This window comes from Nanorana parkeri, unplaced genomic scaffold (assembly GCF_000935625.1).
Source record: "Nanorana parkeri isolate BGI_ZX_2015 unplaced genomic scaffold, ASM93562v1 scaffold29, whole genome shotgun sequence".
Classification (NCBI taxonomy): Eukaryota; Metazoa; Chordata; class Amphibia; order Anura; family Dicroglossidae; genus Nanorana; species Nanorana parkeri.
Window position 1 is genome coordinate 1,266,267 of NW_017306297.1, and position 22,649 is coordinate 1,288,915.

The 22,649-nt window shown below is 40.1% G+C and overlaps 1 protein-coding gene across 5 annotated transcripts in view; it reads left to right on the forward strand.

Moving 5' to 3' along the window:
- OPA1 (OPA1, mitochondrial dynamin like GTPase) overlaps nucleotides 1-22,649 on the forward strand; it is an 87,347-nt gene that overhangs the window by 30,512 nt on the left and 34,186 nt on the right. For all 5 annotated transcript variants that reach the window (XM_018567184.1, XM_018567176.1, XM_018567199.1 and 2 more), the window contains 14 exons: nucleotides 1,464-1,594; nucleotides 1,704-1,776; nucleotides 2,960-3,032; nucleotides 3,172-3,287; nucleotides 3,485-3,549; nucleotides 3,992-4,068; nucleotides 6,776-6,941; nucleotides 8,352-8,504; nucleotides 10,133-10,241; nucleotides 10,696-10,775; nucleotides 10,856-10,996; nucleotides 12,329-12,445; nucleotides 14,622-14,715; nucleotides 16,960-17,070. In XM_018567184.1, the coding sequence (XP_018422686.1) occupies nucleotides 1,464-1,594; nucleotides 1,704-1,776; nucleotides 2,960-3,032; nucleotides 3,172-3,287; nucleotides 3,485-3,549; nucleotides 3,992-4,068; nucleotides 6,776-6,941; nucleotides 8,352-8,504; nucleotides 10,133-10,241; nucleotides 10,696-10,775; nucleotides 10,856-10,996; nucleotides 12,329-12,445; nucleotides 14,622-14,715; nucleotides 16,960-17,070 (1,506 nt within the window). The remainder of the gene's footprint in view (nucleotides 1-1,463; nucleotides 1,595-1,703; nucleotides 1,777-2,959; nucleotides 3,033-3,171; nucleotides 3,288-3,484; nucleotides 3,550-3,991; nucleotides 4,069-6,775; nucleotides 6,942-8,351; nucleotides 8,505-10,132; nucleotides 10,242-10,695; nucleotides 10,776-10,855; nucleotides 10,997-12,328; nucleotides 12,446-14,621; nucleotides 14,716-16,959; nucleotides 17,071-22,649) is intronic.

Genomic DNA, 22,649 nt, shown 5'->3' on the forward strand with positions numbered 1-22,649 from the left:
GAACCCTGTGATCACATCACAGTGGATGCGCATATGATTATCTCGTCATAGGTAGCAGGTACTTTAAAAAATCCCTTCCACTGCATGCTATGCAGATAAGGTAGGTGCCTGGGAGATCATTGTGTGCATTACCTAAACTTTTAGATTGTAAGCTCCCACAGGCATGGCCTTCTTTACCATCTTGTTTTGATTTGTATTGTAACTGTAATGTCCCTCCTATATTGGAAAGCTCTGGGCAAGCTATTGGTGCTATGTCAATCCTGCAGTATAATAATAATACTATAATAAAGTTCAGTTTGAGGCTGAATTTTCCTTAAAAGTGATTTCTAAATGATACTAAATCACCTCTAGGTGGCACTGTGATTCTCCTAAATTGCAACGTTCTTACCAGCATATAAATCAGAAATGATTGTGCAGTCCATTTTTAGTGGGTGTTGTAGATCAGTGCTCCCCAACCTTTTTAGCGCCGCGGACCGGTCAACGTTTGATCATTTTACCGTGGCCCGCTGAAGGGGGGGCGTTGATTGTTTATATTTTAGATTGTTTGGATTTAATAATTTTAATTTAATTGTATTTAAACATGCCTTCAAAATAAAATACAGTTACACCAAAAAATGAAAGCGTTGGAATTCTTCACCTATTCCACCACCGAAAAACTGGGCAAGATTACGTTAAAATGTGTGACCACGTCACTGGTCACACATTCTAACGTAGTCTCAAACTTTGATAGATCACATGCCTACCTGTAATAATCTAATCAGAGAAATAGATTATAATAGGGAACATTTACAGTGTTATATTCCCCATTATAATCCACTTGTCTAATTACAAGAAAAAGCATGAAATAGCTGTACACAACTACTATCCCCCCCGCCACATATCTATGACCCCTTTACAACCCCCCATCCACATATCCCGGGGGTTGGGGACCACTGTTGTAGATGGCACCCAAATACTAGTTACATCGCTGGGTAGTGTACATAGCAATTACTGGAAAGCGGCAAGAAGGATTAGTAGCACAAAATCGAAGGATTTATAATTCCTTAAAGGGACCCTGTCACAATCTTAAGAATGCAGGGAAAATAAGTATTGAAAGTGCATTTTGTGCAGTGTTTTTTTCCTTTTCATAATTTTTTATTCACTTGCAATGTGCCTTTAAACTTGCCCTGAAATATGTTACTCCTCCAGGAGAAATCAATTTACTATCACAGCCCCCACCCTCTTTCCACTTCATAGAAGCCTCCTCTTCTGGTAGTGTCTAGTTACTGTCTGTGATGGCCTAGCTCCTCCTCACCTCCCTACATAACCTTTTATGTTGCAGCCGGAGGAAGAGCGAGGGGAATGCCATAGAGAATGACGCTTAAATAACAGCTCTGAGTCTGCTTGAACTGATGACATCACAACTGATATATTAGATTTAGATGAACTATCTCATTAATGTTTATCTTCTTTGTGTTTTACAGATGGGTCTGTTGATGCAGAAAGAAGCATTGTCACTGACCTTGTAAGCCAAATGGATCCCCAAGGCAGACGCACCATTTTTGTCTTGACAAAAGTAGACCTTGCTGAGAAGAATGTAGCCAGCCCTAATCGAGTAAAAAGACATTATTATTCCTGCAATATCTACTAAAAGCTTTCTAAAATCCCTCTGTGTTAACTTGTACTATATGACTGATACAATTCTTTATTTGTGATCTTCTCAGATTCAGCAAATCATTGAAGGGAAACTATTCCCAATGAAAGCACTTGGCTATTTTGCTGTTGTAACTGGAAAAGGTAAGAACAATGCACTGTACGTCATTAATGATCTTTTCTAGATTAGGATTTCAGTAAAACTGAAATTGTGGGTGAGCAGAGAGAGGTATGTGAGCTGTCTGCCAGGTTACCAGCAGACAGTTTGCATCCTGTACGCGTGGTCCAATCTAGCTTTATTAGGTCAGAACTAATTTTGAGCCACCAAAGAGAACGGGACACCACACCCCTAAACTTACAATTGTAACAACAAGATCTACAGGAAATGGGGCTTTTAAGGGTTCACCCTAGGCATGAAGGAAACGCACTTATTTTGTGACAGACAAATCACATCTTTGTTAAAAATTGTTGTGGATGAATAACATTTATATAAAATATGTAAACAATCCTACTGGTACTAAAATGTATCTCAGTGGCGGCTCTCTCAAATTCGATATTATCTTTAAATGACTTGGCCTTGAACCTCCCTTGACTCCATGGCCACATTCTATACATAAATAATGTGATCAAATATCTTCAAACATCAATATCCTCATAAACATTAACTTGTCAAGTATTATCACTGCAATTGACATCCTAAAATCTTGCATCGATGTGCAGAGTGGGTCCAGTCTTCTATGAGTTTCGTGAAAGCTTCCTCAGGAAGATAGAAGGCAGCCTATATTTTTTTCAAAGCGAGGTTATAGTTACATTTTACCACCTTGAATAAATTACATATAAATACAATTATACACATACGCCACAAAATGACTAACAAAGTAAATGCCCTCGTCTGGGAACTTCATGGTGAATGGGCCCACATACCAGGGGGACAGTATTCATCGCCAAGGAGACGTAGGGAGCGTACAAAGGTTAGATCACCATCCATGGATACTGTAAAAGTATAATACAATATAACAAAGCCATGAATAAATGAATATACCCATATGCATGGGAGACTACAAGAGTAATCACTCTGATCTAGAAACTGGGATTGGTGGCATAGAAAACATGCAACTCACTCCAGTTTTGACACCTAGGGTGAAAGTACCAAAGCTTCTTGCACCATTATAATGGTACAGGAACGCTTTGGGGAAAATAACAAAGCTTTGTCATTTTCCTCCTAGGTGTCAAAATCCAGCTACACATTATATTACTTTTATTGCATTACTGTAAGTTTATTGATTTTTATCAACATTTAAGTTATTCTTTACCTTAATTTTAATAGGCAACAGCAATGAAAGTATTGACTCCATTAAGGACTATGAAGAAGAATTCTTTCAAGGATCGAGTCTTTTGAAGTAAGTTTTTTTGTCTTGAGTGAAGAGCCATACTATTTATGAAGCGCTCAGAAGGCAGAACATTTGAAGCTAAAATGTTGTGGATCATTGTGTTGCTGCTTTGTTTAAAATGGCACCTGTGTTACTGCTTACCTCCTAGAAAAGGGATGCTGAAAGCTCATCAGGTGACCACCAAGAACTTAAGTCTCGCTGTTTCCGATTGTTTTTGGAAAATGGTCCGAGCATCTGTAGAACAACAGGCTGACGCCTTCAAAGGTAGCATATAGCTGGTGCTTCCATCTTCCACCTACACATCTTAAGATTTTACCTTACCTTTTAACTTTTATTTATGAAAGTATCACAAGGACATTAACACAATTGATAACTTGCATCTAAACAATTACGACTATTAGTGAAGAACTTATGGTGTAGGTGTGAAATAAGGTTAATGTAATTCTTTTTTTTTTTTATAGCTACTCGTTTTAACCTGGAAACAGAATGGAAGAATAATTATCCCAGGCTGCGTGAGCTTGACAGGGTAAAGTACAATATGACACTGTCTTTTAAAGCAGCTCTTATAAACCCAAACTATGTTATTTAAAATAATTGACTTGTATGTAGAATCTGTAGAGGGGATGAATTTGCCGGTGAAGTCAAACAAAAACCACTTTGGCTTCTAGTATGTTATTTGAAGAGCTGATCTCTAGAAATAATAACTGAAATTGAGGGGAGTTTATCAAAGCTGTAGCAGACAAAATCTGGAGCAGCTGTGCATGGCAACCAATCAGCTTCTATCTTTCATTTTAAAATCTTAACTGAACAAACTGAAAAGAGAAGCTGATTGGTTGCCATCGGTAACTTCCAGATTCTTCTGCTCCTGTTTTGATCAATCTCCCCCATTGTTTTTAATTGTTAAATACGGACTAATGTATTTCCTCAACCATTGTATGATTAATACCGTGCACTGTTCCTGTTTTCAGAATGAGTTGTTTGAAAAAGCCAAAAATGAAATTCTTGATGAGGTTATAAGTCTAACCCAGGTTACACCAAAGCATTGGTGAGTAGTTGAAATGTAATTGTTAATTATAGCAGCTTTGTTTCAAATGCAGTGTTATGCATTTAGAGGGTCAGATAAACTCGCACATGCCAGGGAATACTTATAAATATTTGTTGTAATACCTCATGCCTGGGTACATTATAAAATTATTGTGACAAACACTATGTTATGCTTAAAGTGATATTAAAGCCAATTTTTTTTATTTCTTCAAGGAGAACCTCCTTTGCTGGAGGCTGTTTTTTTTTTTTTTTAAAGTCTTGCCTCGTGTTCTAGTGTGTCCCTGCCATGCTCTTCCCACCTGCACAGGTGCCACCATCGTTCTAATGGAGGCACCGGTGCACACTCTTCCCCGCAGCTGCTGTGTGCGTCCATAGACACACACAGCCCTGTGGCAGGCCACGCCCCTTCTTTGATTGATGGCAGAAGGAGCCTATGGCTCCTCTGCCATCAGTATCTGCAACCCGGAAGTTCGGGATACGTAGGATCGCTTTCGGGACCGGCGGCGGGGACGAGCGCAGCTGAGAAGTAAGTGTGGGGGGGACTGGGGTAAAAAAAAAAAAAGGTCCATGGCTGTTTTTACCCTAATGCAGAGAATGCATTAAGGTAAAAAAACGCCCAGACCTTAATACCACTTTAAGACTTCTTTTTTTTTTTTACACAGAACACTGCACCATTCAAAGCTTGCCCTCAAAGGACCTTACGGTTTTTGCCAATGATATGACAGTGGACAAACAGTAGTGCCATATTTTCTCTGCAGATTCATTATAGCAATGTTAGGATTTCTGGAATGCAGAGTGTCCATTCACACCAAAATCAGAAGGAAATCGCAACGCATCAAAGGGTCCGTTGACTTGCAGTTGTACCTTCTGATTTCCTTCTGATCTGTTGCATTGCAATACATTTTTCAACAGATAACGGGAGAGCACCGAAAAATTAATGGGTGTGAATGGAGCTAGTTCACATCAGATCTGTTACGTTGTGCTGAAAAAAGTAGTGCGTGTTAAACTTATTTTTCAGTGCAACCCAAAGTAACGGAGCGTTGTGAACTAGCCACACATATATACCTTATCAGTATCCAAGTGAAAATCACAGGAATACATGGGTGACATCAATAAGGAGTGCAAAATGGCTGATTTTCAACCTTTAACTACCTGCTGTCCGGCGTGTGGGTGTGCGGCCCCCCTCAGCCGCTGCTCGCCATTCCGAGCTCCGCTGTGTCCCCGTTGTGAGCCCGGGACCAGCACAGCAGCTCTGTGGCCTGAGATCAAACGGAGCTCAGTACACGAGCTCAGTTTGATCTCCTCTTCTGAATGCAGGCAGTGATGTGTATTACATCACTGCCTGCATTCAGTGTCACTCTCCGGTACAGAAATCGGAGAGAAGCTGGTGAAGCAGGTCTCTGCTTCATCAGCTTCTCTGGGGGTCCCTGGGTGACATTAGGGTTCTTAAGACCCCTGATGTCTCCATAAAGAGGACCTGTCACTGCAAATTGGTTATCACATAGGGAGCTTACTTGCTCCCTATGTAATAGCAATAAAGTTCAGTGGGAAAAAAAAGGTTTAAAAAAATGTGTAATTAAAAAAAATAAAAAATCTCATATCAAAGCAATAAAAAATTAAATAATTGAAGTTCCCCCACACCCACACGCAAACATGCGTCAAGCCCGCCTACGTGCAAAAACGCCGATTACATCCATTGCGCCGCACATGTTACATATCGCCGCGAACGCCATCAATAATTCTAGGGTCATCAATCACTGATAACACTAAACTGATGAGCGGTAAAAGCTTTTAAAGCGTCGGCTATGGTCAATTTTGGGTATGGTAGTTTTTTGCAATTTAACGGGTGCAAGCAATCTTAAAGCTTGACATGTTTGGTGTCTATTTACCAAAAAATTGGGTAATAATAAATGTTTTATAACATAACGTAGGGAGAATAGGTTTTTTTTAAAAAAATTTGGTACTTTTTTTATTATACAGTAAAAAAAAAAACCCAGTGCTGATTAAATACCACCAAAAGAAAGCTCTATCTATCCCCAAAAAATGGTATAAAATTCAGTTCAGTACAGCGTTGCATGACGGAATAAATGTCAGTCAAAATAACTGCAGGTTGAATACTGAAAAATGGCCTGGTCAGGTAGGGGGTCTAATACCCCGGTCAGCAAGTGGTTAAACCACTGTTTTGAAACCGAGATTCGTCATATTAGAATAGTGACTGTACTAAGCAAAGGTTTTGGTTCTTTTCCAATGTTGCTGAATGGGCCCTAATCCAATCAATGCAATTAAATATTTGCGTTTTGAAAGGGGCTATATAGGGATTGTCCCATGATTGTGAAATCCCTGCGTTTCTGTTTTTGTGAAAGAAAACAGATCTTTAATGCAGTAACATTTTTAAACCATATAATTCAGCATATTTCATGTAAATTATGCATTTGCTTACTTATTGCATTGGTAGTGAAATCATATAAATCTTGCAGTGTGTTTTTTATGTTTTTTTTGTCGCATGAGGACACAAGTGCCATACACTTAACTTGTTTCTTGCCATACACTTAACTTGCTGTCATCAGGTTGTTGGCTGTTAAGGCAACTATTATGTCTTTGTTGGAATGTCATTTTATGAGGTTTTGTAGATCATGTTTTCTTTCCCGGATAACAACTGTGCAATAATTGTTGGTTTTCATGCACTTCCTGTTTTTGGTTATTATTAGGGAAGAGATCCTCCAGAGAATGCTGTGGGAGAGAGTGTCAACCCATGTGATTGAGAATATCTACCTACCAGCTGCACAGACCATGAACGCTGGTACTTTCAACACCACTGTAGACATCAAGCTGAAACAATGGACTGACAAGCAACTTCCTCATAAAGCAGTGGAGGTAAGAGTTGACCTGAGGTGCTGTACACAATAGCACATGTACATATGTGTGATGTTTGTTTTCCAGAGGCAATATTTCAACTTGAACAATATGATACTTACTAAAATAATATAGAGTCCCTATGCGAACAATATACTAAGAAACATTTTTCAGTAATATGGGTCAAAGTGCAGTGGTCTGTGGTTATTCATACCAACCATTCAGATGTGGCCTTTCACCAGTCTGACTACTCCTTACTGACAGGCCATTTCTGGCTTCTAAATAGTACAGTGGGTTAGTGGTTGGCTCCCTGGGTTAAAATTTCAGCTGGAAGAAGTTTGCATGTTCTCCTTGTGCTTGCATGGGTTATTCTGGGTACTTCAGGTTCCTCCCTCACTCAGACATGCTGGAAGGTTATGTGGCTGCTCTCTAAATTGGCCCTTGTATGTGAGACAGTGACCCTTGGTTTTTGAACCCCTTGAAGACAGGGACTGACGTGTATGTAAATTGACTCAGTTATATAAATTCCTGTTATGAATAAGTATACAATAGTATTAGAAGTGTGTGTAAATTGCCATGATGTATGACTTGGTACATATCACAGAAAGGAGAGATACTTGGGTTCAATTGAACACATACTGTGCTATATGCAGTTTTTTTGAATACCAAAATATTCAGCATTACTGAACAGCAACATATATGTTATGGTTGGTGGCCTATCTTCCAAGTTGTCTTTTGTTAATTCAGAAGAAAGTCAGTCCCAATTTTCTTTTCAGGACTCATGAGCTGGCAAAGCAATTAATACAAACCTGTAAGGAGTGTTAAAGGATAAGTTCACCTTTTGCAAAAATGAAAGAAATGCATATTTGGTAATATAACAAAAAAATATGCATTTCTTTCATTTTTGCATTCAAGCCTGGAAAGCATTGTTACAGTGATCACTCGATTAGGGCTGAAGAGCTCAGGCTTCAGCACATTCTCATACTGGTAGAGCTGGGGAAGGATGGCTGGACGGGAATAAGGACAGCTCTACCGCATCTAACAAGAGAGAGGTTGGCTTGATGCTTTATAAGGGGATTTTTTTATCCAGTTTGAAGTCCAGCCGTCCCTCCCCATCTCTCCTAACTTAAACGCTGTACCTAAGTACAGAGCTCTGCCTGGGAGAGAATGTGCAGAAGCCTGAGCTTTGCAGCCCTGATCGAGTGATCACAGTTGCAATTCTTTCCAGGCTTGAATAGAAAAATTAAAGAAAAGCATATTTTTTGTTATATTAAATATGCATTTCTTTAATTTTTGGAAAAGGTGAACTTAGCCTTTAAGTCCTGGGAAACAGCAGAATTACCAGTGACCTGTTTCTTTCTTTTCCTCCTTTGGTTATATGTAAACAATGTTCTGTGCACTTGTTAAGCAATGTTGTCTCTACATATCCAGGTGGCTTGGGAAACCCTTCAGCTAGAATTCTCCCGCTTTATGATCGAGCAGAAAGGCAAGGAACATGATGACATATTTGACAAGTTAAAGGAATCTGTGAAAGAGGAGAGCATCAAGAGACATAAGTGGAATGAACAAGCAGAGGACAGTCTGGTGGGTTCCATCATGATTTTAAGTTGTCAACTATGTAATATAATTTATTTTGTGATTCTGTTTTTTGGGGGTTTTTTTATAGGTGGGGGAACAGTTTATTACTATAGTTTGTTGGTGCACCTGACGTAAGAAGATATATTCCACTTCTGAAAATTATTCTTTATCCAATAAGTTATTTATTCCTGGAATCACAGCACAGACATTCTTCTGCATTGGGGCATGTAGTTGTGATGCATGCATGTGTTCCCACCACGGAAGTAGCTGGCAACTAAAACGACAGCTCCCATGAGGCCACAGTGTTCTACGAGCTCTGAAGGTGTTCACTGGGGAAGTATTTGACACTGATTCTACCCCAGTGCTTCACTGCTCCAGTATGTCGGCAGCCAGACCAGTGTTTTAAGTCATTCTGTGTCCTTATGTCTGTGAAGGTTCTCATTCACCCAGGTCATGGTATATCTGTAAAAAATAAGTCTAGGCAACTGGACTTGCTATATTTTTCTTGAAGACGTTTCACTGGTCATCCGACCAGCTTTCTCAGTTCAGAATCACTTGTACAAAAATTATCTATTGTCTGCCACATACAATGCTGTTTTAACACCTCTCTCTGGGCAGGTTATTAACACCTCCTAGACTCCAATTATGCAAATGCGATCAACACCTGGTTGTGACAGATTATGTGGTTTGGAACAACATTCACCATATTTATTCCCAGAGAAGTTTTGTACAAGTCATTCTGAATTGAGAAAGCTGGTTGGATGACCAGTGAAACGTCTTCAAGAAAAATACAGCAAGTCCAGTTGCCTTGACTTATTTTATAACTATATGAAATGGGTGAATCGGTATAATTCAGGAAAATTCAGCTTTTATGCAGATCATTCCGGTCTAGTCATTGTGATATGAGTAAAGATGATTGAAGCCTGTGTGATCTGGTACATTCATAATCAGCAGCACTCCTGACAAACCATTTCTTTCTTGATCGGTTCGTTTTGTAATACTGAACACCAGGCAGATATACAATGCACAAATAAATGCAGCTTGGTATTCGATTCAGTACTTCTTTAAGTGTTTTTTTCTTCTTATGTTGTTACTTTTTTAAATGCAAGCAGTGTAAGTACCTGAATCTGACTTGGTTTCAGCCTCTTGCAATCTTACGGTACAGTGTGTGCAGCTTAAAGAAGGGATGGGAAAAAGTAGCACAAGGAGCTAATCATTTGCACTACAGTGCTAGAAGCATGCTGACCGGAAGAAAGAGCAGATTGGCAGAGGGGTGAACTGATCAGAGTGCTACTTCTCTTTTTTTACTGTCCAGTCACGGAATGGGGAGGAGACCTGTGAGTGAAAGTGAAACTGCAGCAGGGAAAAATCAGGTCCCATGCCCTGCTAGACAGGGCAGTGCTGGTGTGGCAGTCCTGTGTTAATCTCAGGACTGAATGGAAATAAATAAAAAATCCTTTGGCAGGTAAAATAGCTTTGCATTTCATCTGCGTATTTCACGGTTTGCCTGGAGTTTAGCTTAAAATGTAGCTTGTGATGTATATTCAAGAGCTAATATTGCTCAGGTATAGTTATACAGTATTTATGAGATGTATAATACATATATATACATTTTTTAATTTTTTTTTGCTTAGCGAGTAATTCAGCACAATGCTTTAGAGGACCGTTCTATCTCAGACAAGCAACAGTGGGATGCTGCAATCCAATTCATGGAGGAGACCTTACATAACCGCTTAAAAGACAGTAAGTCATTTCTTAATATAGTGCATCAAATGCTTCTTTTGTGTGGTTTGACCTAATGTATATAAATTAAGCATGGCCAGGTATAAGGAAAAAATGACCTGCATATGGTTTCTAGTTTTGAAATGGAAGTTTTACACATTGTGCATGTGTTCTGTGGCGGCCAGAAGGAGGGACATCAGTTAGTGGCAGGGAATATAGTATACAATGGCGCAAACTGGATTATGGAATAGAGCAGTGTCGGCCGAACACTGTTTGCAGCCTACCTACAGGAGATGCATTCATCCACGCTGTTAGCGTGGATGAGGAATCTGCTGGATTTATTTTGTTCAGCTTCGCAGGCTAAACAAAAATGAATCTCTCTGTGTGCGCCCAGCTTTAGTCTCCGGTTAGCTTTCTGTCATGACTAATAAATAAAAGCAGGTTACACTGCTTATGCTGGGTTTCCATTTTTCAGCTGAATCTGTCATTCGAGGTATGGTAGGGCCCGATTGGAAAGAGCGGTGGTTTTCTTGGATGTCTCGTACTCCGGAGCAGGCAAGTTCACATGAAAATGTTTTTATATTTTTTTTAATACTGGGGCATCTTTTATAACATTGTATGTTTCCTGAATGTAGAACACACGAAATGAAACCAAAAGTGAGTTGGAAAAGATGCTGTATGTTAATGAAGATCATCCTGCATATCTTGCCAGTGACGAAGTCACCACAGTCAGGAAGAATCTAGAAACACGGGGGATCGAAGTTGACCCAGTTTTGGCAAGTACCAAATTAAATACACCAAACCTAGTATAAAAAAAATGAGTGTGTGTGTACAATACTTTAGAGAGTTGTATAGTACTCAGGAGAACACATGGGTGGCTCTGTCTTTATCGGCAGGGTATTTTTTTCTGAAAGGATATCTAAACCCAAGAACAATAATATAATTGGCTGCAGCTCACCAGTCCTTAGATTTGTTGCCTGCTTTGCTCTAATTTGTTTAGGCTTAAAACATCCGTGTCAATTCCTTTTAACTGGGTCGGAGTGACAACAGGAAGATGAGGCGGGGTCTTCTGTTTTTTTCCTGGTCAAGTCTTGATAGAACCTTTTAGGCTGGGTTCACACCTAGGCGTATTGAATAGGAATGTGCAATTTACAGGATTACTTAGAGAAAAGACTGAATAATGAAAATGGATGCAGCCACATATAGTGACTAGTAAGCTGCAATATATATAATTTTTGTCTTTGGGTTTTTAGATATGCTAGAACTTTTAGTTAGTAAGAGGCCAAGAACTTCTCTGCCAAAAGCACAATACGAACTGAGGTAGCTGCTTGATTCCTATTCCTGAGGGGGTCCACCCTCTAGCCTGGAAATTTGTAGGTACATTCTCCGAAAAATCTGGGCTGACACCGTGCGGCTAAGCCAGCCCACTAAAAGACTGTAGTACTCTCTGTCAGCAGTAAAATAGCCCCATTAATGCTCTTTGTGCTGGATATTAAACCTTGTTGGTGGCCTTGACTAATAGTTTCCCGCACTCTTTTACTTAGCAAAGGTGCAAGCACTACAGTCTTTCACTCATTGTTTGCGACACATATGGTCTGCCATCTTTGACTCAACAGCCCAGGAGCTACTCGATCGGTTTCAGCAAATAATATAACCCATGCCTGCTCCCCTAATCAACATCAGAATGCTCTGGGGCATCATGTGAGTTTGAAACGCCAACCAGCAGTTTACTCATCACATGGTAACTATCTCTCACTTTGTTCCTAGAAATGGCTGAGCAGCAACACATGACAGGCAAGGGGAAGTTGACTTCCTGCAGTTCCTGTTATGCTAACCTTCTTAGAGAAGAACCTAAGGTTGCCTATCCCCTCATAACTGCAATGTTTCAATTACATGCCAACATACCTGTACCCCTTACATACACGTGCAATATTTACCTTATCTTCCAATAAAAAATTTATTGTATCCTGTGTGTGAAATAATCACCATTTGTTCACTGGGTTGCTGATGCTTTCCACACAGGGGTGTCTTTTTTTTTCTTCCTTTGCTTGTCTGTGTTTTATTAAATTACGGTCATAATTTTTGTCAAAAATGTAAAACTTTTGCAGATCAAGGACACGTGGCACCAAGTTTACAGAAAACATTTCTTAAGATCTGCTCTCGGTCACTGTAATTTGTGCAGGAGAGGATTCTATTACTATCAGAGGCATTTTGTGGATTCTGAGGTAAGAATTGATTAATTATTTGTGAAATAGAATCTGTTGAATGGCCACAGTGAATTGTATTGCGTGACACCTCATGCTTAGAGGCATGCAGCTGCAGAAATTGGCATTTCTCTTCAGACTGGCCAAATCATGTGTTTTTGTAATACGACGTGGAGCTTTGGAATATATGTCAAACATTCAAACAGTGGACAGTGCCTATCGCATGATGAAGTGAGTAAGAAAAGAAAAAAAATGACCCTCATGTGGTTCTTTACATGTTCAATTGGCTGATCATAGTTTGAAAAGCAGGGGGTGTACAGCCTTTACACTGTGAAAACAGTCACAGGGTTGGAAACATGCTTCATATGTCATCTTCTTTCACTGCAGTTCATTGTGTGGTCTGCCCTAGCCACTGTGTAAGCCTTTCTAGCTGGCACCGTGTGACTTAACGTGTCTAGTGCAGAGTTGCTCGGTTTAAACCAGGCTTGGCCTGTGTTTTCATTTTCCTTCTTTACAAATTAGTTTTGATTAGTAAAAATGTCTTACTTTTTTTGTGCCAGAGTAAACTCCTAAACGCTACTTGATATGCGACGGTAGCACAGTGTCCGCCATCGATCAATGCAGAAATTTTTTAACTTTCGTGCAACAACTTTCTTGGCTAACTTGATTTAATTAGGTTACAAGCATTCAACTTATTAGGCTTCTTTTGTGTAATGCCTTACAAGGAAACCGAACGTGTTAAAAAGCTTACATTTTTATTAACTGAAGTTTAGCAATAAAGGGTATCATAGTGACTGGCTCGGTAGGAGAGCAGAAGTCTGACACTCCCAGAAGACAGCAGTTTATCTTTCATGCGGGAGAAATGAAGCGTAACAACAACTAAAAAAATCTAAAGTTTTAAAGTGACACTAAACTGAGGAGTTAAATCTTAGAAATGCATTCAAGTTCCTTAACTATTAACAAACATTTAGTTGATTTTGTTTATCACTCAGCTATAGATCCTCAAATCATCTCTGATCCTGTCCGATCCTCCAGCACTGACTGGCGGAACGGACGGGGGCGGGTACAGCTGGCTCTGCCTCTAGATAGGCAGAGCCAGCTGTCACTCACGCAGCTGGGTGGATCCAGACAGTAATGTCGGGATCCGTCCCGGCTGTGTTGTCTCAGTATACCGCAAGCTGTAGCTTGCGGTATACTGAGCTTTGGGTGAGGGGAGGATGCTAGTTTGTGTCCTCCCGTTACCCTTAGGAGAACTATGGGGAAAAGCCCAAACCCCATAGTTCTCTTAAATATTGCTCATATCTATGGCTCTGTATGTTACAGAGCAACTTATACATTGTCCTATTGATATGCAAATTTCTAAAAAACACAAATAAAAACTTCTAAAAAACACAAATAAAAACTATCTGATTTAAAAAAAATAAAAATATTGCTCATATCCGTTGTCTGAATTTATGCTGAGCTCAAAAGGCAAATTTTAAAGAACATTTAACAGAATAAAACTATTAAGTGAACAAGAAGTTTATTTATAGGTTCAATTACATTTTTTTTTAAGTTATTTGTGCAGTATGTACAATTCCTCTTACCCATGTGGGGTGCTCCTAAAGTATTTATGTACCCTTTGCTCCATATCTTCTGCTAAGGGCTCTTTGACACCCAGATATGCAGCTTCTTTGAGATCTTCTTTTTTCTAGGGAAGGTCTGGGATCATAAATAGGGATATACCGATACTAGTACCGGTATCGGTGCTGAGTATTTGGGTGAGTACTTGTACTCTCCCAAATGCTCTGATGCCTAGCCCAGTACTTCCGGTATCAGGAAGCCAGGCAGTGAGTGATTACACGCTGCCCGGCTTCCTTATTGGCCGGGAAGCCTGGCTTCCTTAATGGGACTCCCGGTTCGGTATCGGCGAGTACTGAAAAAAAAAATTGGTACTGGATGCCAAAAAACCGACATCAGTGCATCCCTAATCAGAAGTGTTCTGTAGGTGAGAATTTAGTAGGATATCCTCTGACAACCATCCGCCTTAAAGCACCATGTTTCAATGCCATGTCCAGACCATTAGGAAGTGATTCGCAAATGCTGCAGAAGACACCCCATTGGTGGTCAATATGGAACCACTGGGTAATGCAAGGATAACCTCTTTTACAGTTTTTTAAATTTCTTTCCCATATTGTAATGTTCTTGTTTATTTTAGCTGGAATGCAATGATGTGGTTCTTTTTTGGAGAATACAACGGATGTTGGCAATCACTGCAAACACCCTGAGGCAGCAGCTAACAAACACAGAAGGTAAGATTTGGAGAATGGTGTTTGTGATCTTCGTTGCTGGCCAACCAGATCTGTAGGGACTGTGTCTGCAGTAGTAAAAAATATTGTACTCTGCAAAACTGAACTGGCCTAAGGAAAGTATGGATGTTTTCAGCCCCTAAGCTTTATCTATAAGAATTAGGGATGCACAGATACTTTTTGAGTACCAGTGCAGATACTTGGCATTTTCATGAACTACCAGGGTGGTAGCGGTTGCAGCTGGGGCCTGGCTCTGGCGCTCCAGCACTGTCCTGAAATCATTTGTCTGTATTGTTTTAGAAAAACTGTCACATGACAATAAACAAAAATGTATCAGTACTTGTAAGTACTCGGCAAGTACCAGTACTCGTACTCGCAAAACTGGTATCTGTGCATCCCTTTATTTATATTTATAAAAACAAAATCATACATTAAAACCGAGATGTACCAATCCCCAGGAGCTCTGTGTGCGCCTTACAAATGACAGCTGCCTCCTAATTTTTGAATTTTTCTCTAGTGTAGTCTTGGAGCTCAAAAGTATCGGTACATGTACTCGTACTTGTACCGAGTACTGTACTTGGTATCTGTGCAACCCTAATAAGAATATCTGAAGTATTTGTCTGAAAAAAAATTAGAAACTCTTCCATTTTTTTTCTTCTGTGTTTTTATTTTAAGGGGCACAGTCTTCTAACTGAAAATTGATGGTCTGTAAAGATCTTAAAGTATTTTTTTTTTTATTGGAGACCTATCAGGCTGCCATTGCTGACCACTTTCTAAAAACATTAGTTGCCTGGTTGCTATTTTGACCTACTGTCTGTAACTTTCAGAGTTACTGACCATGCACAAGCACCCAGATCAGAAACGTCAGAGAAAGGGTGTAATGAGTTTGTCGGTCAGTGTTCGATTGACAGCTAGGCATTTAGCATTTTCACTAGATGCCAGCAATGGCACGGTCCATGTTTCTTTTATGACAGGTTGACATTATGCGACTTCGCATTGATAAGTTTATGTTTTTGTTTATTTATTTTTAACTTATGAACCTTACTATGTTACTGTATACAAGCACCCTGTGATTTTTTTTCAACAAATGTGGTGTTAAAGAGGGACTGTACCCATGCCTTTTAAAAAGACAACAGTCACCTTTTAGAAATGTTTAGTAATGACAACCTACAAACACTTCTAGATAATTGCAGGCTTTTTTATATTCTTTGCATCCCTTATTTTTCTTCATTTTTCTCACGGTGGCCATTTTTATTAAGGGCAGATTAATATATGTCTTTTTACTTCCTGGAACTCTGGCACATGTGACTAGGACATGCGACCATGCATGTCCTCTCAAGGGAAACAAATGTATTTCTCTGAGATCTTGCAAGATTATGCAGTTTACAGATGAGGTTTCCCAGCAATGTCCTGTGATGTAACCTTCCCAGGATTCATATCTTAGGCACAGATTACATCACTAATGCCTAAGAGGGCCAGGAAGTGGAAAAACAGTAATTGTGAGTAAAAGAAAAATCTGTTTAATCAATATAAGATATCAGCATACAGAGCTTCATGCTAATGTGATTTTTAGTGATGGAGTAAAGGGCCGCTTTAAGAGTTATCTTTACAATATACTTCACATGCATTTTGCAGCATGTTGGCTTAAGCTCGCCATATACTAGGCAATTTTTTATCTCATTTAGCCAGCACTAAGCTGCATGGATGGAGAAATCTTGCCTATGGGCCCCGGCTGTCAAAGTACCCACCGTTTTACTCCTGGCTACTTCAACAAAAGTCATTTGACTCGGTCAAAAGTGAAGCAGTGTGTGGCCAACTTTAGTCTTACATTTGGTGACATGTCTTTAGCTGCCTGCAGACACAATGGTGACAATTAGATATTCACTGGCTGATGCTGTTAAGTGAAAAATTATTTAAACTGCTGTTGTTCAACCCTGAGATAATCAGTGTCAGCCACTGCCCATACTGCATTACCCCGAAACTTTACTACCTGAAGGCCATTTGGATTGTGTCTGCATATCTGACCACCCTCAATGTCAGTGGACAGCCTTAATTGAATGGGTCGGGTTCTATGGTTCCCCCTAGGATAACAGTGGTGTCTGCTGGGAGAATGGACATGCATGTACAATATGTGTGCATGCCTGTGTGACAGTTTGTAGAACTAAAAGGCTAGTTAATTCATCTGATCATCATCTAATGGCCGTGGGCAACTTTACTCAGCACTTTTTCTGCTTATCTTTCTTGCAGTCAGGCGATTAGAGAAGAATGTGAAAGAGGTATTGGAAGATTTTGCTGAAGACGGTGATAAAAAGGTTAACTTGCTAACGGGAAAGAGGGTCCAACTAGCAGAAGATCTAAGTAAGTGCGGTCTCTTCCTTTCTGTATGGTTATATGCAGAAGGGCAAAATTAAATTCATGTGTGGTAAAATGGCAAAATTGTTCCAAATACGCAATATTATTCTAAAGTGTATGTAAAAGTTTACCTACTTCCTGGTTGTATATTAAACCGTAGACACACCAGTAAACACTGTAACACAAATAACCACTTGTGCACATTTTTAAATACCTTTTGGGCCCAAGCACACAAGCAGCTGAACCTGAACAACATAAATTCTTGTGTACAGCTGCCCATGAACACAAATCCCCCTGTATTTTGGCAACCTGCATCCATAAAGCGGCTATAGGCAAGTGCTGATGTATACCCATGTGCATCCATTGATTTTTATGGCAGGCCATGCACAGCACACGTGGCTTCTTGGTGGGGGAAATACACCATATTTATGTTGTACAGTTTTAAACTGTCCATGTGCAGGAGCCCTTTTAGTCACTTAACGTGATGGAAGGTTCCAGGCTGGAGCATGTCACATGTGGTTTTGACATTGCTGTCAACCCATGTTACTAAGTACACTATTCTGCTACAAAATGACAGTGAGGGCCCCTGAAGGAGCCACTGTCAATCACTGATGGAGCTCCCCTGCAAAGTGTTCTATTTTAATTCAAAATCTTTTGTTAAGCAGCTTGGCCACTAATGTAAGGATATTTTAAAAGCTTGCAGAAGATAGATATTCTCTATTTCATAAGTTCAGATGACTTTACATTTCTAATCAAAGGGTGTGGTAGTACTAGCTGGGGAGAAATGTGGAAATGCACAGCTTCCTGCCTGGGCAAAACTGGAGCAAGAACAGAGAGAGTGGAAAAACACAGAGGCTCAGCAGATAAAGTATTGCCACTCTAAGAAATGAAGTACAGGGAACTGGCAGGATCACCACATATGTGTTATGTACCCATCTCTGTGATCCAGCCGAAAATCTAACAGAACTTAAAGGATAAGTTTACCTTTTGTAAAAATTAAAGAAATGCATAATAAATAATATATATATATATAAAAATATGCATTTCTTTTATATGTGTATTCAAGCCCGGAAAGCATTGTGATCACTCGATCACACCTGCAAAGCTCAGGCTTCTGCACATTCTCTCCCAGGCAGAGCTCGTACTGAGGTGCAGAGTTTCAGTTTGGAGAGATGGGGGAAGGACGGCTGGACTTCAAACTGTATTAAATCAACTCCATACAGTATCCAGCTGTCCTTCCTCTGGTTAAATACGGTAGAGCTGCCCATATTCCCGCATCTACCTTGAGCGAGGATGGCTGGACGCCGTATGAGGTGATTTAATGCAGTTTCAACTCCAGCCTTCCCTCCCCCCCCCATCTCTCCTAACAAAGTCAGCTCTGCCTGTGAGAGAATGTCAGAAGCCTGAGCTTTGCAGCTGTGATCACAGTTGCAATGCTTTCCAGGCTTGAATGCACATATTAAAGAAATGCATAGTTCTATATATAATATTAATTATGCATGTCTCTAATATTTGTAAAAGGTCAACTTATACTTTAAACTTGCGTATACAGGGTATAATGCTTTTTATTTTGTCATTGTCTATTCTGCATATCGGCAGTTAAAATCTAATGACTTAAATAGGTCCTCCTATGAAAAGTTTATCCTGCTTTCCAATAGACTGTAGGATGTGAGGCATAATGAGATGATGATGCTAAGCATAGCAAAGCAGTCACAGCCCCCTTCTTTCTGTCTGCTGTTTTGCTGTCAGGGACAGTTTAAAGGATACCTCCAGGTGAGCGCGTTCCTAAACTGCCAGCTGGCACACTTTAGTGTCACATGTCAGTGTAAAAGAAAGAAGTTCCCCTCTTCCCCTGTCATAGTGGTCTACATTGTGTACATGAAGTGATGGAAGCTTACCGGATGGTGTAATCTGGTAGTTCACACTTGTCCAGACTTGTCTGCCTTGCTCTGGACTCCGTTCTGATGTTAATTAGTAGCAGGGTTGCTATGTTACCGTCCATTATTTTTTTTAGGGTAAAAGTGTTTTTATTGTGTGCTTGTTGCTAAGTGATTTTATCAGATGGAGCATTGTTTTGCAGTTCCAATCATAGTTTTTATTTGATCTACACAAGTAACTCTTTGTTATAAACTATTTCCCTGATACTCTGTGCTGGCTTATATCTGTGTGTTCAGCTGACTGCAATGCACGTTCATACTACACATGATGCAAAGATGCAGAGGACATAGAGCTTTGATAATAAAACATGAGAAAAAGCAGATTTTAGAGGTTTTCTACATTAAAGCATATATAAAACAAAAAATGCAATATATTGCAGCTTACCATTGCATTCACACTAAGCCGATTGCTGCGCGATTTCGTGCATTTTTGATGCGCGATATCGCGAGAAGTCGCCGGCCAATGATTTCAATGGAGCTGTCTTAATGTACAGCTCCATGTCGCGGTCGCAAGTCGCTCCTACAGGACCCTTTTTTCAGCGGATTTTGCGCAATTTTTCATTTTTTTAATGCAGCCCACGGGTGAAGGTCGCGCTAGCGTCGCTGGAACGCCGTCCCGAAAGTCGCGCTATCCCAGGCGCGCGGATTCCCTCCAAAAGGTATGTCGCTTAGTGTGAATTGGGTCTAAATGTGATGGCTGCATTTTGTTTTTTTTTATGCTTTTTATCCTTTTTTTTTTTTTTTTCACCCGGTGATCCAGCCAGTAACACACTTCCTGTCTCTGGATGTCTCCAGTCTATGGAGGAGCAATGGAGCCACCCTTGGACAGCAGCATTGTCAACCTGTGCAGAGGGTAGTGTTAGATGGACTTGATTAACAAATTTCAGGTGAACCCCAGCTGACTTGGTTTTTTTTTTTTCTTTTGGGAAATAATAAAGGTTTTCCATAAATGTGTAAAAGCTGACCATTGTAATAACCCCTGTCAGTGGGAAATGGTTTGTCTCAACTAATTATGTGAGTGGGGCTTGCAGGTGTGAACCAGGTTCGCATGAAGATGTGACTGACTCAATTGATTGTTGCCGAGACATTCCCTGAACCCCATGGCTACAGGTCACAAAGGGGCAGGGAATGCCCCTGCTATAACTGAGGGGGGTGGCTTGCTCACAGTTTTGTGCAGACTTGGGTCCACACAAAGCCTCTGCACATCCTTAGTCTTAACCCTTTATCTTCCACTTTTGCTGGACATCTTGATCTGTTAAAGGAAGATGAAAAATAACAGATTAACTTGTCAGCCACCACATTTAAGAATTGTTTGCTTTTGGCTTTAGATACACTTTAAAAATGGAGAAAGAGAAGAGGTAATGCGACTACTTTTTGGTCTTTTTACCTGTCCCTTCCCTGGACTGTGGTAAGAGTCAGGTAGACCTAGCACAGCACTGCACCAACACCCACTTTACACTGGTTGGCATTTAGCAGACATCAGGGGGGATGCTTATAAAGACTAGTGCAGGTTTAAAGCCGGTTACACTCTTTGAAACTGATAAAATAGAGCAGATCTGCTCCAAAATAACAAAAGGTTGCAAGCCTATTTGTTAATTATGAGCGATGTGCTCTATGTTTTATAATCAAGAGCAGGAGCTGCTTACTCCACCTCCCTTTTTTATGTTGAAAACTGATACGACCTCATTGTTCATTAGACAGAACACACACCAGTTTCTATTTCATACTGAAACATAAACTGGCATGGGTGAAATGGGTCTACCTGCTTTGGTAATGTGGTGCATGCCATTCATACCAGTTTGCAGCTTCCAGCATTAATTCTTCCTGTAATGCCTCTCTAAAATAATACACACAGATGTACTTGTATAAGTGGATAATACAGCATAGATTATCACCTAATGCAATAAGAAACACAGAAAATCAGTTCTAATCACTGAGAAAAAAAGATTGCTTTGTTAGGCTTCATTCACACCTGCTAAAAAGGTGAGTTTAGAGACTCCTGCCCAGATATGCATTGCATAAGCGGCATCTGTCACCCGTTCAAGTTAATGATCGGGAGACAGCGGCCGCATCTGAAAGTGGCAGTGCGCTGGCACACCACATGTAAGATGATCACTATCTCTGGATGCAAGATCGATAAATCCGGGAATAGTGATCTCTACCTAAACCCATGTAATCGTATCACATATGATGTGCCAGCGTACTGCCACTTTCATATGCAGCTGCTGTCACCTGATCATTAACTTTTAATGGGTGACGGCTGCCACTTCTGAGCTGCATATTTGGGATTCCTGTCACAGGACATTGTAGGTTCCTGCTGCAGGAATCTCTAAGCGCACCTTTTTAACAGGTGTGAATGTAGCCTAACATAGAGCGCAATACAACAACTTATAGCACAATGTTAGCTGCAGTTCCAGAGTCCTAAGATTCAGTGTGCACAGGGGGTGGGAACTGCAGTAACTTTCTCTTATCTAGAGGAACCTGACTCTATAGAAGTTGTGCACATCACATGGGACACAGCAGCAGTGAGTGACAGGAAGGGTCCCTGCTGCAATACTTTTCAGTAAAAAGTCTGAGGCACATAGAGAGAAGGAGGTGGAGAAAAATCAAAGAGCAGCACTGTTTTTCCACCAAGCACCAGAGACAGAAGCAGATGGGACAGAAATATATGATGTTGGAGTTCCACTTTTATGCCATACAAGGTGGGACATTTCGAACAATAGGGTTGACTTCATTAAGAAACAATGGGGGTTATTGGTGCTATCACGTCACAGCATGATACTTAATAGTAGATAATAAATAAAAAAAATATCTCTATGTTAGCCAGGAATGCGTTAACAAAAATCAGCTACAAGGCACTATACCACTTACAATTACCGTAAGTGAAAGTATAAATACAGCCACAATGAGCCGAGCTACAAAGTCATGCATTTACCTAAACTCACACAAAAAATCTAACACCAACTTAAGTATAATATAACAAAAACATATGTCAATTCAAAAGTCATTAGAAAAACTTATTGCATATAAAGCCTCAATGTGAAATAAATCCAACATAATGTGCATATATACCAACACATTAAAGGGGTTAATATCACTCCCTCTGCGTCAGCAATGTGCTGTAATCCAATATCCACAATCCAAATAGTATCACAAAACAGTGAACTATTTCTCACTTTACTGAGCATGTTTCAGTAAGTGTCCAAAACAAGAGCAAGTGCTTAAACAGTTAAATCAGTGCAGTATTCTTGAAGTCCTCCATGACCTCCTTGCAGACACACACCCGAGGAGGGGGGTCACCTCAATTTACGACCCAAATGACAGGTCTCACAACGCTGATCCCTTTTATATATGGGAGGGACGCCCCAAGCACGGATGTTGCAGCCAACTATACTTTAAATCAAGCGATAATGTGTCCTCTCATTCCGGCAGCATGTCATACAACACGTTTGAAAAAGAAAATAGGCATACCATAGTGTAGACCATTTAAAACCTTAGAGACTTTATTAAAATGTTATAACTGAAGTACATCCAGCAGCATTTAAAACATACAAACTAATCATTTACAGAGCCTGGCAGTATCTCCGTTTCCTTCATGTGTTCGTAGCTCCGCTTCCATTTTTCCCATATTTAGGGAGTTTAGGTAAA